The sequence below is a fragment of the Embiotoca jacksoni genome, unplaced genomic scaffold (genome assembly GCF_022577435.1).
Source record: "Embiotoca jacksoni isolate LCO1_2020_lvr unplaced genomic scaffold, fEmbJac1.0.p SCAF_11, whole genome shotgun sequence".
In the NCBI taxonomy this organism is placed as follows: Eukaryota; Metazoa; Chordata; class Actinopteri; family Embiotocidae; genus Embiotoca; species Embiotoca jacksoni.
The window spans coordinates 215011-231629 of NW_027185241.1; the positions used below are offsets into that span (position 1 = coordinate 215011).

The 16619-nt window shown below is 42.8% G+C and overlaps 1 protein-coding gene across 1 annotated transcript; it reads left to right on the top strand.

The window, feature by feature from the left end:
- Nucleotides 1-1093: 1093 nt before the first annotated feature.
- nes (nestin) lies at nucleotides 1094-10656 on the top strand. Its single transcript, XM_069140600.1, has 4 exons — nucleotides 1094-2079; nucleotides 3452-3576; nucleotides 6464-6537; nucleotides 7198-10656. Exons 1-4 carry the CDS (start codon nucleotides 1249-1251, stop codon nucleotides 9936-9938), a joined length of 3771 nt encoding a protein of 1256 aa, XP_068996701.1. The 5' UTR covers nucleotides 1094-1248; the 3' UTR covers nucleotides 9939-10656.
- Nucleotides 10657-16619: the final 5963 nt, after the last annotated feature.

Sequence of the window (16619 nt, forward strand, 5' to 3'; positions counted from 1 at the left end):
CATGTATAAATGTTCTTGTAATACTGAGTGTAGCAGTGTTAAGAGATACACTCACCACACCCCAACACATGGAGGCAGATGTCTGAGACCTCTGAACCTCGGAGGTTTCTTCTTGTTCAAATTGAGTTTTTTTTCTTCCCTTCTGGATGAGGGTTTTTGTTTTATCCCAGAGGGAGATTTTTTTCCTCCTAGCTTACATGGGAATTGTTGAATTGTTGAATTGTTGAATTGTTGATTTCTTCTGTATAATGTTGGAAAGTTCTTTTGTAAGGACTTTACTGTGTCAAGTGCTTTGAAATAACCTGTGCTGTGATTTGGTGCTATATTAAGGAAATTGAATTGAGAGAAACTGGCATCACTGAATACTCAAACTTCCAATCCAAGGCCTATAAAACATGCTAACATGTTGGTGTTTGAACTCATTCCCTTAACTGTGCAGATAAACCCAGTGTGCTGAGGTTTATATAAAACTGAACGTAGCTTCCGGTTCTGAAAAAATGAAGGTGATTTTGGGTCAATGTTAATCCATTTATTTCCCCCAGATACATAAAAGTTATCCTGTGGTGTTTTATTTTTCAAATGCCAACAAAAGGACGAGGAACTCCTGTTCAATATCAGTTTCAATCTGTTCATCATTCTTGAGTCAAAGCTCATCGGTTATAACCCGGTATCCTGGCAAAACGTGAAATAGACACACTTTGCGCCGTCTTGGCGTGACAGTTACACGTTGGCTACTTCTGAATGGAGGTTAGAGAGGACTAAGAGCGACACAGATCTCCTGCTGAACTCCAATGGGAGGGGATGGGCAGCAACTCAAATGCCAGTTGTGAAAGAGTTAATCTTGGAAATGACATCATTGCTTTCTGTCTGCCCTTTCCCATCTGTTCCACCCCTCCTACTCTACTCCACCTCATCTCATCTCTAATGTCCTTCATCCCACTCTCTCCCCCTCCGTCCTTCTTCATCTCCTCTCCCCTCCCTCTTGAGACATCAGTCTCCTCCCTCTCTATAGCCCTCCCTCCCTTTCTGTCCATGTATCCGGCCCCTTCATTAAGTCTAGTATGAAAGGGAAGCCTCTTTCTGGCAGTCACACTTCCAGAGCCTCACAGGAGCCTCACTCACATACACACAGAAAAAATAACACTGACTCAGGCCTGGACACAGAGATACAGTTGGCTGCCAAATCCTAATCAGTGTACCTCTGAGTGAGGCCTCGCTTTGTCAGATCTCTGTTTTTCTAATACCGACATGGCGCTCCACAGTGTGCATAAAATCTTCCACCCCAACCACCCGGGTGAGGAGAAGCAGCAGATGCTGAACCTGAACCGACGCCTGGAGACCTATCTGAGCAGGGTCAAAGTCCTGGAGGAGGAAAACGCACTGCTCGCGAAGGAGATCCAAGTTACGAGGTGCAATAATCACGGAGCCCTGACCCGCAGGAAGGGCATGGAGGAAGAGCTGCGGCAGGCGAGGCTGGAGGTGGACGCAGCCGTGAGGGACAGATTCCTCACGCAGCTGGAAGTTGGCAAGCTGACTGAGGAGCTCGAAGCCCTGGACATGCAGAGACAGAGGGAGGCTCAGGCCCAAGTGAAAGCCAAGACGATGCTGGAGCAAAGCAGGAGGGAGCTGGAGGAGGAACACAGGGTGCAGATCTGGCTGAGGGAACAGGTCAACCAGCTGGAGCACGAGATGAGACTCCTTGTTCAAACCCATCAGGAGGATGTGGCCCACCTGGAGGCCACGTCGACCCGGTCCAGAACCACAACGCAGTACACATTCGCTCAAAGGGGCAACCGGGAGCCGAACCTCCTCCAGCTGGGGGAACAGTACTCCCAGAGCACCTCCAGAGCGTGGCAGGAGGCGGCGGAGGCTTACCAGGACCAGTTGGCTCGGCTGGAGGAGTCGCTCAGCCAGGCCAGGAGCCGTCTGACCCAAGTGGGCCAGGAGAAGAGCGAGAGCCAGCTGAAGCTCCGAGCCCTGGAGAAGGAGATGGCCTCGGCTCAGGTTGTCAGGTTGCATCTGGAGAAGACCGCGGCCCAACAGCGAGACGGACACGGCCGGGAGATCCAGCAGCTGCATGTAAGTGGGATGCAACAATTACTCATCGTGTATGTTAACATTCTTCTATAATGCCAAATGTTTGAGCTTTTCCTTTGGCTGTGTGTTTTCGATCAATTATATTTTACTATATCAGCAGATGGAAAATGATATTCAGCTTGAATTTAGTTGAGGAAGTGAGGAACATAATATGAAATGTACAAGAGATGTGTCCATTTCGGTTCAAATTGAACATAATGTGTTACTGCAGACTGCTTTAGCATTAGTCATGAAATATTATAGTTTGATTGCATTCTGATTTATTTTTTAGGTATTATAATCCAACTCGTATATGGTGTTGTGTATCTGGATTTATTAAAGAGAAGGGAAAGTGGCTTAAAAACTGATTATCACAGTTGATTCATTCACATATTGATCAAAAAGATAATTTTCGCATTATAAAAAATTTCATATTTACACATGTGTCGGGATAATGTCAGTCTTTTCTCATATTCTTCTTTAGAGGAGATAGATTTTTTTAAACATTTGCAACAAAAAAAATAAAAATTCAGCAAATTGGGAAACTGAGCAACTTTTGACTGATGTGACAACAATTCCCATACAAGGTCGGACGCTTGTTGCTTGTGAAATGTGCAATCAGATGCGATGGTTGATGTCTTTGTTGTGGCTTCACATGGCACAAATAAAGCCAGTCTAAAATAATGAAGTGACAAATCACAGGGGAATGCGAAACACTTGATATTCTGCAGCTGCATGACTCAGACAAAATGGAGTTGAGACAAGTCTACTATTGCATGTCAATACAAATGACTGGTGAAGTTTGAAGAGATCAAATAATTAATCACCAGAAGATCTTACATGTAATATTGTGATTTTGCATTCAAGGCCTTTAGTAAAATGCAGGATGTCCCGTTGAAGGTTTTATGGGGAGCATTGTGAGCTCTTCTCCCAGGGGCTTTGCTCCCTCAGCCGATTTAATATTCTGATGGAATGAAAAACATTTGGGTATGAAAGGGACTGGGGGCTACATATTTATTGGTCGGGGCTGTCTGGATTAGTTCTGGGTCACAGTCAGGTCTGAGGGGTGAAACATCCAAACTGAGGACTTTTACCATGGAGGACTGAAAACAGTTGGGTGGATGGCAACAATTTGCAAGTCTAATACCGAACAAGTGTGGTGAATCAGACCTGCAGTACTAACTTGTGCCAATATTACAACACGACTTTAGATCAGTACAGTGGCAGTAAATTCTTAACAGCCTTTTAACAGAAATGGAACAGAGAATATGAGTCGAACAGAGGATGTTTATTTTTACTTAATATAGTAGAGAACTTTTACACGCCTGTTTTTTTTAAGCACTTCCTCCTCCTTTTTCACTTCCTGGTTTGCCAGGAGCACTTAGAGGGCCTGGAGGCGGAGAGAGAGGAGCTGGGCCAGCAGATCGATCATCTCCTGTTGGAGAATCGAAGCCTGCTGCAGATGAAGATGTCTCTGGGCCTGGAGGTAGCAACCTACAGGTACGCTGCTCTGACAGCAGCTGGGAAATGTTATTTCTAAACCTCCCTTCATTTAAAAAAAAAAATTAAAAAAAAAAAAATGTTTTTTATATAGCTGATCATCCTGTGCCGGGATAGCCAGGTTGGAGCCTCTCCTAGCATGCACTGGCAGAGAGGAGTGTTTATTTTGCCCACAATAATAATATTGCAAAATAAATATTTAATCCATTATATCAATGAAAAGAGAAAAATAAACTGTAGGTCACTTCAAAAGAATTTAAATATTTTTTTTTCTCTATTTTCTATAAAGGAGTAATAAGTCATATGATTCATTTGTTCACTGGGACATAAAAAGACTCAGTTTTAGAATTATACAGGCAGCTAGAAGTAAGTTTTTATAAACACAGTAACATTACAGGAGGCAGCATAATGTCAAAGTGAAACTCTCAAAGGCCAACGTTTGTTTTTTTGTGTGGTTTTTTTATGTGCTTCAGTAACAACAGAAAATACCATGATTACTGATGCCAAAGTATTAACAGTGCAACACTAAATGATATTATTTATCCCACCCGCCCCTAAGGATTGTTTGGGGCTGTTATTTCAGTTGTAGTCTCATCAGATTGGGCAAAAGAAGACATGATTTGATTGAATTTGGAAAGTTTCTACAAACTGATTTGACCTTTCAAGGTAAACCAAGATTCTTACAACATGTTCAGCTTACATTGCATTGCTATACTATTTCTTCACTGTATTGTAACATACTGTATCTGTTGCTTGTACAATCAGGGGAGAATATCATCTCAGGTGTATATATCTATTTATGAAAAGCAGTTTCCTCTTTACATATTTCTTAAATCTCAATTGACTGTCTACACTGACATGTTAACTTTGTATCTGTTCATCTTCGTCAAACATTTTCTAAGCAATGGGAAAAAGCACTTATTATAATATGATTTTTTTGGGGGTATTATTTATTGTTGTCATTTAAAATGAAACAGTATCAGATCAGAAAGAAGGTTTCTATTTCAGAAGTCAGACTTTGTGTTGACTTTCACTTTTCATGATGGGGTGGATTTCCAGAATGTCAGTCATTCTGTTGTGAGAAAGAAGAAACTAGTTTTGCACTGTGATGTTGTAAACGCATTGAACCTTCACTGGGGACGACGATCTGAGGCACTGACCTGTTTGATGCCAGGCAGGTGTGGGATGAATGTAGCATTTAATGTTGATTTCAGCATGCTCAAAAGGCAAGTGCTGCTTCACATATTTGTGTTGCTTGTTAAAAGCCACCTCACTCTGGGAGCTGACTGAAATCATGTGTACTCCTAAATCTGTCTTCAACAACTTTCTTTGTCTCAAAAAGACATTATTAACTTATTTTAGGGTCTCACATACGCACTGGCAAGGCAATCCTTAATATTCAGCTCAAATTTGTTGTTCTATCTATTCATCCTTAAACATATGAACCATCTTTAATTTGTGGATCAGTGTTCACACTCCTCTACGGCTCAAACAAGCTGCTGCTATCACAAGAAAACCATAACATCTTTCAGCTGATTGAAATAATATGATTTATGCAAATGTATACTCTTACCATGAATGAAAATTCATATTTGGATATTTCTAACTCGATCTGACTGCAAACTCGAAGATGCTACGTCCCGCTCACCGATAGTCGCAACCTGACTTCACCACAGGCCTGTCAAGCAAACAGACACGCCCCGAAAACACAGCTTTTTGAAGCTTAGTTTCTAATTAATGACGGGATTATTTTCAGATGGACCCCAGAAAACGAACAAGAGGGAGCGACTATGGCTGACAAAACCGGCATTTTATTGACCTAGTGACGAATCAAATGGGAGTTCATGGTGCTGGAGGCTTTTTGGAGCCGACCTTTAGTGGCACTCCGTGGTATTACAGCACTTCCGCATTGGCCTAATTTTTCAGACCCGGAAGCCACGTCCACTTTTTATATACAGTCAATGTATAGGATGCAGGACAAAGGAGAAAACTACTGTGCAGTCCCACATGAAGTGGACGATTAGTCGTGATATACGTAAATAAGACAGTTTTAGGGTTGCAAGCCGTGTAAATCGCAATGCGTCCAGCCCAGTCATCATCCTCTCCATGTCAGCTGTGATTTAGATAATTAGTTTAACCCATTCAAAAGTTGCTGCTCAGTAGACAAACACTCTTCAATCAGTGAGAGAAGCTGACGAATAAAAGAGCTGTCCTGCAGCCGTCTGGTCCAAAGGTCACTTCATTAAAACAGCAGCCTCTGTTCTCTTTGACGCCAAGAGCTCTATAGTGGCGTCTCCTTTCTCCCTCTTCTCCCCACCCTCTCCTCAAAATATTGACCCCTCACCCTTCAGTGAGAAGCTCCCGATGGGAGTCTAGAATAACAGCGCAGGGGGGCAGGTGGTGGTGGTGGTGGTGGTCAGTAAAACAGATTTTTATACCTTGTTCTATTGTCTTTTAAAGAGGCATTCATATTTTAAGCCAACTGGATTTTGAAAGGAAATGAAGACAAAAAAAAAATATTTGTTTCTGTTAGTGATGGAGCTAATTCTAGAAGTATGTGTTGGAACGCCGACTAGACTACTGTGATCCAGATGTGAATGGTGTGCGTCTGAGGAATTGATGGCAAAAGGTTAGAGTGCTCCAGATGGCTCCTCAATGGCGGGGTCTTTTCTTCATTACCATAACAACAGACCTCTGTCCGTTCCTGCTTGCTGAAGAGCAGCAAAAGTGTCCCTGTGCTGCTCCTCCCACCCACGACTCGGTGCGTGCAGCACCATGTCAGCGCTCATACCCCTTAAAGGCGCCTTCAAATCCTTAACATCACAATATTCATGCATGTAAATGGCGTGCAACTTGTGTAATCTTATCTTGTTGTCGGTCTCTACAGAGCTCTGCTGGATAACGAGAGCCTCAGGGGAGACGTCTCCTTGTCAAATCAGCCGAGAAACATTTCCATCACAGGTAATTAAAATAAACAATATTCATACATCATTATATGTGTCAGGGACTTTACTGTTGCCTTCTTTACAACCACAACGAGACATAAATCTTTTCCTTTATGTCCACTCTGCTTACTACTTTAATCACCCCTTCCCCCTTTCTAATTTCTCTTAGTCAAAGTAAAAGCCCCTCAGAAGGGGGCAGAGTGGGGGTTGGGAGGCGGGAGGGGGGGGGGGGCAGTTGATGCAATTTGAAATCTCATTATTGTTACTGGAGAGGGTTGGTGGTCGTTGGGGGTTACTTGGCTCAGGGGGCTGAGGTAGGCACTTTGGCTCCTGTAATGGAAGCCACCGATACGACAGCCCCCCCCAAAGGTTATTGAGCCATATGGCTTTGCTTTTCCGGTAACTTAGACAACAGGGAAAGGAAATGACGATCAATATCTCTCCATTAGTGTCCAACCTTCATTGAGATTATACGTTTTAATAATGCTTTGGTGTGGCAGCTTCTCTGCCATTTATCCCCAGACACTGGTCAGTGTTGTGTGGGGATATCAAATATGTCAGTATACAGAATATTATAAAGAATACAGTTGGTTTCATTTAAACTGTGTTCAAGTCATTAATGTTACAGTAGCTGACTTCATTGTGTATTCATGAGCACTGCTCTTGTATTCCACAGATGCCGTTTTCAGTTCTCAGAATTACCAGAGGCAGCCGTCTACTAGCCACAAGACGACTTCCCTCTCGTCTGTCCGTGGCGTAACCGGACCAACGGCGATGACTGCAACACCGATCTGGAGTAGAAAATCTGTAACTTTAAATGAAACTCCAAACATTTTGGGGAAACCTGCTAATACAGAAACAGCAATCTGGGAAACCCCTTATCCAAAGATACTGCAGGATGGAGCTGTTGAAAATTTCAGACCACAGGAGGTTCACGAGAAAGTCACCTATGCTGAGCCTTTGTCGCCTCCTAATGAGCGAGAGTCTTTTGGTAAAACGTCAGGGGACATCGAAGGGGAGGAGGACTGGATCAATGCTGACGTTGAACAAGTTGTTGAGTCAGTCGTCAGTGACCAAGCAGAGTCTGGCCTCAGCAGGGAGCCATCCTTTATTAATAGAGTCGGCCACAATGAGTTTACAACTCCCGGCCTAACATCATACCATGTCAGAGTGACAGAGGAGCCATGCAGTTTGTCAGACGAGTCTGATAAAGATGTGGCTTTTGAAGAGCCAGCTGAAAAAGAAGATGTGCAACAATCGCACGCTCCAGTCGAAGCATGGGTGAAGAAAGAGTGTACAGACAAAGAGGAAGAGCGTGTGCAAGAGGAAACCTCAGACTCCAAAACTGAGGCGGTGCTGCAACCATCCTTTGAATCCCGGCCGAGCAGCCCAGACTCTCAATGCGAGCCTGAGGAAAGTGCGTTTAACCAAGAGACAGATTACAACAGAGATGAAAACATTTCAAACGATGACGCAGTAGAGAGAAGACATGAAACAAGCTGCTCTTTGGTGGGAACAAATGAAACGGATGTTGAGGATAAGTTGTACCCTGATGGGGAAGAGATGGATACTTGGGATAGTGTAATAGAAAGGAAGGTCGATCTAAAGACAGATGATGGCGTAAAAAACGAAGGAAAAAGACAACACGCTGAACCAGAGGAGGACATATCAGGAAAAGAACCAGTGCATGAAAAGAGAGAAATTATACAGGGTTTTGTTAGAGGTGTAGCGCAAGATGACAAGGTGGCCTCTTCACTGATGATCACACACGTAGATGATGGCCAGCAAGACGATGTTCCGATTTCTGACAATGATGACGATGACGAAGACTCTCAAAATGTCTCTGTGTCATGGCGGACTGAGCTAGAGGGCGACAGCTACGCTCAGGAAAACACTCTTGCCGACACCCGTCCTCTGATTCGATACAAAAGCGACGAGACCGACGCCAACACTCAGGCATCGCACATGGACGAGAGCGAGTCCAGCGAAGGTGAACAGGAAAAAAAGATCGGCGAGACAGGAACTGGAACGTGGAGCGAAGGCAAGTCAAAGAAATTCGGAACTATGGAAGATCTGTGCGAGGAAGTCGAAGCGGAAACGGTGGATGAGGACTATAATCTGGGATACACTCAGGCTGAAGACAGGGACGTCGACCATGGTACGATTGAAAGTGCTACACCGGGGAATGATCCAGAAAATGTAGAAAGAATGATCAGCGAGGGACGTTCAGACGAAGAAACCGAAGAATTTCCTAAACCCATGGTACACGCAAATGTAGACTATGACGTGGAGTTGGAGACGGACAGACTCGTGGAACAGGAATTAGAAGGTCTGTCCACAGACCGCTACAGTGCTCACTTTGCACAGCAGCAGGTCAGTGAGGAGATGCTACATCTGACGGACAAGTCCGATGACGAAATGACAGAGGGCTGTGTTGAGCCTGGAATGGCGGTAAACCATGAACTCATATCTTCTGCTACAACTGTAGATCACACTTTTGGGGACCCTTTTTTGAGTGATTGGTCCGTGGTAATGTCTCAAACAGACTCCGAGGCCGAGGAGGAAATCCAGCACGAAGATCAAGAAGCTATACATGCCCCGGAGAAAAGAGAGGAAGAGGAGGAACACAACGTGTCCATGGCGACACATGCTGATGCAACAGAAGATCACTCTGGCTTTGGCGACTTCATCAACAGGCCTGACATGGAAGAAATCAACAACTCGGAGGTTCCAAACTTGTCGGTGACAGCAGATCAGAAAAACCTGCAGGATGCGGCCGCTCCCTCTGAGGTGAAAGAGGCCGTCCTTGTTGAAGCATCCCACGAGTCTCAAGAACGGGAAATTGGGGATGAAGCAGATAGTCAGGAGCTTCCTGAAGGTCCAGGAACAGCTGAATGGGAGGACCTGGAAAACCCAGAAGAGGACTTTAAAAGGAATGATCAAAAATGTGATCGTGCTCCTGATTCAGTTGATGAAGGTGCTATGACACATGAAGAGGAGCCCCTCGAGATTTCCCCTGACAATGCACCGGATGAAAGCGATATCTTTAAGGTGAAGGATTCAACAGACAGTGGTCTCCATGGTTACTTCCCCTCTGGCGTAAAGAATGACTTCTGGGCGTCGTCCCTGGAGAGCGGTGCCACTTATCAACCAGATGATGCCTGCAATGAGGCAGCTGAGCAAACCAATCAGGATCTAGGGTTTGCTGACCAAGTAGTTTGGCCAAATTTGGAAAACCCGAATGTGGTCAACGGAAACTCAAGGGTCGGTATTGACTCATCTAAAGTTAAGAAGGAGCAGGAACAGATGCGTGCGGAAGTGAAACAGGTGTTGTGTAGAAATGAGGAAGAACTGGTCCATTCTGAGGAGTCGGAAGTTGAGGGTGAATCGTGGTCATCTGGGGACGAACCAGTTTAAAAATGTAGTGAGGAGTTTAAGTAAAACCGGTTGTTGTTTTTTTTAGATGTGATCAGTGTTAGTCGGGGGCAAATTGCATCTTCTCTGCAATGCTTGTACCATGAAAACCAAAGTCGTGCCTCGGTGTGCTCTTCAGTGACGCCAACCACCAATGTGCCAATTCTTACTACGAAGATACTGAGCACTTGTCTCGTTTCCTCAGACTGACAATTGACTAACAACGTTTTCGTCTTTCCTAATTGTTCAAACCTTTCAGTGTTTCAGTGTGCATGTTATGGAGGAGGATTAGCAGCTTCTGCATGAGGGAACAGCATGAAGACAGAACAAAGAATGCCATTTGAAAGTCAAAGCAGTTATTGATTGTTACCTAATCTGATTTTACTGACTGATGGGAATCAATAAGACCAGAAGGGTAGAATTCCTTGTCGAGCTGCTATTTCATAGCGTATTGAACAGACAGCTAGTATTGCTTTCAGCGAGTTATTACAATTCAATAGACGGTAATTGACTCATCCTTGCATGTTTTACACATGTAGAATGAATGGTTAGTTGTAAAGGGTTTATGTTGGTGATAGCATAAGTCAGTTTAGATGAGCAAACTGTTGTGTTTGGGTTCAGTTGGCCTGTACGAACATTTGTTTAACTCCTTTTTGTTTGCACCCCTAAAGTTTAATTATACTATGGTACAATTACAGTTCAAAATAAACTGTAGATTCACTATGTGCGCTGTGTCTTATTATTCAAAATCTCATCTCATTTGTCTCTACAGTGCACTTCACCCATGCATTTGATTCCTCGTAAAATTGACATTCTAGAATCAAACAGATATTCAGCAAATATTAGATTTTTTTTTTTTCTTTTAGACTGCGGTGGAAACTGGTAGCCTCATGGAAAACTAAATGAAACTTTTTTTTTTTAAACCCTGCTGATCACCAATGCAGCTCAAGGAGACATTTTTTAATACTGACGTTTACGTTTTGCCTAAATTTGCATTAGCATCCTGTTAGCTCTTCTTTTTGAAACAGAAACTTTTGTGGCTCATTGAGTGCCTGAAATAATGAACTTTTATAGTCTTATACAAGACCTTAACTGCCATTTTATTGTACCAGAACAAAGGTAAGACTTTATCTATTTTGGCCGATAAGGCAACAACATTTCCTTGTCCTTTCAATGCGCATTGCCGAGAAATGAAATTACTGAACCACAAAATACATTATCTCATGCAAAACCTTTGCCAACAAATATCAGGAGGAGCTAACTGGGAGACTTGGTAAGTGATCGACAGGGTTTTAAAACTATGAACCTTGTCTTTAAGTCAGAATACAGTCGCATCCTTAAGAGAAGGTCAAGAAACCAGCTGCTTGCTGCCTTCCAGCAACATCCATCTTCGTTTCCTTTGGGGTTTGCTTTGAGGAAGGCTGGGCAGCTCTCTCTGTTCTGTGTGTGTGTGTGTTGTGCCTGGATTTGGCAACATCCCAGCTTCACTGACCTCAAAGCAGGCAAGTCAACAAAGCAGCACCGGGGTCCTCCGCAAGCAAACAAGCCATCCCATGAAACAAGTACGAAAGGGAGAACAATGTGCGTGACCTCGCCTCCTCTCCTTCCCATCCCCGTCCCCATTCCCCCTGCCCACCCCTCCACCCCACCCCACCCCAACCTTGTCTTTCATTAGTCAGTTTACCGAACAATGATGGCTATTTTAGTGGGCGCCCGCCTCCGCTGCTGGCCAAATTTGACCAGCGAGAGACTCTGAGGAAGGAAACCGCACATGTTTGCATTCACTGCGACTAGGCTGAAATGCTGGAATGGTATTACGGCAGCTGTCTGGCATGCCGCTATTCTCCACCCATCAATAGAGCAGTCCTACTCAAGACACTCAGTGGAAAATCCCTAATTGTGATTGATTCCTTGAGGGAGAGCTACAAACAAAACAAGTTTCAAATAGTAACTGATTCCCTGGAGGAAGCCGTTTCATCTGTTATAAATAAATAACTTGGTTGTTACAGTGTCAAGCAGCCTTCATATGAATACATGTTGGATGTTGAAAAAAACCAAAAAAAACCAGCATCTGTCCCGTGTGGACTTTTTAGTTTTTGTACATTGAAGAAAAATGTTTGTCTACAGTAAACGCAATTCATTTGGAATTTAGGCCCGTCTTCCCAGCAACAACCGGTCCTGTCTTTTATTGTTTCAATGGGTTTATTCAATCAATTAAAGCCTATTTACTAATGAAACTGTTCAAAGTGATGTTGATTTAAGATGATTTCACATTGCAGCTTTACAGATGCCGTTGCAAAAGCGATGATCTGAGATGTGATCAGATAGTATGCTGATGATGTAGTTCTTTCTATAAAGTATTTCTGTCCATTTTTTGTAAACCTGTTTTTCCTTCTTATTTATCTATTTGACAAACAAGTTGTCTCATTTTTATTATACAGCACAAAATGTTTCATGCTTTAGTTCAGAATTGGACAATAACTAACATAGTTTCATTTAAAATGATGTCCAGCTTCTGGGAATCAAGGGAACCCGTCATGTTTAAAATGTGCAAGTGTTTGTGTAGTTAAAACGGTTCAGTGTTCAAATTTGGTGACATTTGGCAGAAATTAAGGGTTGCCATTAAATCATTTTGGAGTTTGGATGTATCTTTTTATGACAGCTTGAACCATTATATTCCTCGGCAACCTAACAGTAAATCACTGTTGCTTAGGGACTTTTGCAATAATTTTGCCTCCCAAAGACATCCATGTCACAGCAATAAACACAGTTTAAGTAAAACAAATGCTGCAGAAGTTAAGATATTCCAGCCATGACCAATGGATGTCGGTCACTGCTGATTAACGTGGGGGAGGGCTATTTGTACGAGTCCATTAAGAGAGACATAAACCCCTTTTAGCTCCTGCGGTAGATAGTGTGCACGTGTGTGTTCTGATAGGCATCCGTTATACCCCATCCATCTTCATTGATTTACTCTTGATGTTATTGGTGTGGATAATGGAGGAGGGCTGGACTGAGGAGACGTCACCACTGGTTTCTCCCACTTTAGATCCCCATTACATCAGAGAAGGCATGAAGACGCGTACGAGCTGGAAGAGAACAACACAATAAGCATATGGGGCCAAGTTGGAAATCCTGCCACACACCGAATTACACTCATTTAATGTGCTGCATTAAGCTATTCTTTGAATTTCATTAGAAGAGGGACTAAAAATTTAAATGAACTTTTTTTTAAAATAGAAGATAAATGATACGTCTCCAAAATGTAAATGTCGCTCCTCTGGGGAACATGAGATTTAATGTCTTGGTATTAAAATGTTGAGTTTAATTCTGACTAAGAAAATTCCTCAAAGCTTGTGTTGTGTATTCAACCAGTTCCTCTACACTTCAATTCCTTTGTCACCATCAGTCTTATGAGGTCAGGTAATTTACCTCATTACTGTGCTTTAGGAATATGCTACGCTAATGTAGGAACTGAAGCATACTTCCCCTTTATGCTCAGTCAAAGGTGCCTTTCATACAAACAAGCCACATGCTTATCTTTGGGACATTGTAGTGATGACTTCTCACATGAGCTGACTTCACATGAAGCGAATGGAAGAAACAAATCAAATTTCCTCATGGAAATGAGGAGTTGTTTTTTTTTCTCCCCCTAACATAAATCAGTAAACTGAACACAGTTTTGTACTTCACTACATTTAGACTCACGTCTGGAACAAAGTAGGAATATTTCAACCAGGGACTTTTTGATGCAATATTTATCGAGATAAATAACTTCCTGGTTGATATATTTGTCTTGTGCATGTTGATTCATGCTGCACTTTGTACTAAACTTCAGGTAGAACAGAAAATATTAATAAAAAACAGAAGCCCACTTTTAATTTTCAAACATCTTGTCTTGTTTGCTGTGCAGATGAATACCTGTGCAGCATTTCTGCAACTCTTAAGTACCCAAACTGTTTTATTCTGATTGTGAGAAGCTAAATCACCAGAGATTGGAAAGTTTCCTTTAATTGTTGCACTTGAAGATGGTTGATCGCGCGAGTAGGAAAAATGGACGAGTATGCGAGCCTTGATTTTCTTCTTCAAATGTACCAAAAGACCAGTTAAAAAAAAAAAAAAAAAAAACACAACAGCACAACAAAACACTGGCCTCTCATTTTTCTTGACCAACCTGTTTCCTGTCTTCTGAAACCTGTTATACTCTGTCACCTGATCTCTGCAGCCAATCAGGGAGGACCTCTGGAGTCAGTGCCACTTTTAATTTTTTTTAAATTAGCACGGTGCTCATTTGTACTTTTACAGAAAAAAAAAAAAAAAAAAAAAAATAATCACATTTACACTCTCGAGAGGCAGAATCTGAACATGCATATTGTCAGTGAAACTGCTGAACAAATAAACGTTCTCATCTTTGGAACTAATTAACTGTACAGCAGAATTTTTTTTTTTTTTAAATCACCCACAAAGACATCTTAAAGGGGAAAATGCACTCCATCTTAAATAGTCAGGGTATTAAAGTCGTCCTACAGAAAACCTGTAGGAGCAAAACAACAAGCATTTCCTAAATATCACAAATTTAGCAGTGTTACCAAAAGAAAATTACATATGAATGGGGGAAAAAAAAAAAAAAAAAAAAGATTTATTAGAAGAAGAGAAGATAAATAGATGTTTATCAAGTAGGTGGGATGACGTTGGTTTTCCCCTTCGCGGGTCATTAGTTGCTTGTTACAGAGCGGTGATCTATTCAACATCTCCTCCAGAGTGGAAAATAATTTCCAACTTTCTTCCCCTTGAGCTGTCAAAGGAAAAGAATTGCAACTGCGTCACAGCGCTCGTCTGTCTCTGGACAGAGCGGAAATCATCCGACTGTATTCCTGCTCCAGCAAATCCTGCCTATCAAAGCCATCAGTCACCAGACGGTATTAAAATAGAACAGGAGTTGCACCGCGGCGTGCAATCTGCTAATGACAGCTGCGGGTCGCTTCAGTAATCCAGGATGAGTGAGAGTGCAGGAATAGCGCATGAAATAACAAAAACGGTCCCCCATGAGAGCAAAATTAGAAAAAGGTGTGACCCAGATATGCGCGGTCATACCGACTCACACTTATTAATATGGACACATTCAGACATTTATATGGTTTGACTTGAAGATAAAAACTGACCGCCAGTCTTTGATAAAAGAGGAGGAAGTTAAGTCTTCAAACACAAACACCAGCGCAAATATACGGCCCATTATCGCGAGAAATAACTTCTCCACAAAATGAGCCCGCAGCTCACGTTTTACTTCTGCCGTCAACGTGATCACGCCGATGGATCAGCACCATCTACGACAGGACCTCACGCAGCCTCTCCGCCGTGTGGGTGGTTTGTGGGTTTTTTTTTTTCTCCCCGAGAGTTCAAAATCATACGACTTCAAAGTAAAAACAAAGGTCTTCAAAAATAGAAAGAATTTTTCACAAGAACGGTCATCAACATAGAAATAAAAAAATAAATTCAGAGGTAAATGTGACTCAAACAAAGCAGAGGCGGCTCGGTTCCTCTTTCTGTGTGTGTGCGTGTGTGCGCGCGCGCGTGTGCATGTGCGCCTGCAAGCAGATGCCCACACAGTAATTTCATCAGCGCGCAGAAATGAAGTTAGACGTGCGCTGGCAGACAAGGCCGCGAGCACACAGGGACGGTAAAGAGGAAGCCGATGAGTCACGACAGATGCCTCACTTCTTTGTTTCCATGCAGCCCTCGTCAAACAAATACACTACAAATGTCAAACTTTCTGCACCTGTATTCGCACCGATCGCTAATTCGGACCCTTTCGATGCCCGCCCGCCCGCCCACCGCCCTCGTACATCTCCACTTATTTGAGTCATTGAGTCAGAGTGAAAACACTTTAACCCGTGAAGTGGGACAAAGATAGAATCAGCCTTCCCAGCTCAGCTGCAGGAAACGGGGTCGGGCCGTCATGGCGAACAATGCCCGGACTGTCCGGTTTGACTTTGGATGTATGCGTGTGTGTGTGTGTGTGTGTGTGTGTGTATGTATGTGTGTGTATATGTATATATATGTGTGTGTGTGTGTGTGTGTGTGTGTGTGTGGTTATAGTTAGCGGCCCTGTTGAGCCAGGAGAGTGTGTGTCTGTCTGAGACATGAGCCCAACGGCTGCTGCGGACAAACCAGCTGACCACGCCAGATGACAGCCATGCGGGCAGCTCCGTCAGGCCTGGGTCTGGTCTGGTCTGGTCTGGTCTGGTCGGCAATCAACTGCTCATCACCCTCTTTGTCACACATTTGTAGCTCACTTTCCTCCTCCAAAAAAAAAAAAAAAAAAAAAATGGGGGACACCAAAGCTTATGAAGTTTGGCAGCTCTGCACTTTCACAAATCATAAAAGAACATAAGGTATGTTGATCAGTCCTTTTCCTCTTTAACATTGGACCCACTGCTTAAGTTTTTCAATGTTATTATAATTGATGGAATTGGACTATTATGAAGGAGAATGGTTGCAGTTGCGCCAACTTGAACTATTGGTTGCTTTTTTTTTGTTTTGTATTTTAGATGCTTTTATTAGGTTTTAAAACTCTTAATCTGCAAAGTAACTAATAACAATAACTGTAGATGTTGTCTGAATGTAATGGGGGTAAAAAGCCCAATATTTCCCTCTGAAATGTGTAGAAATATAGTATAGCATTAA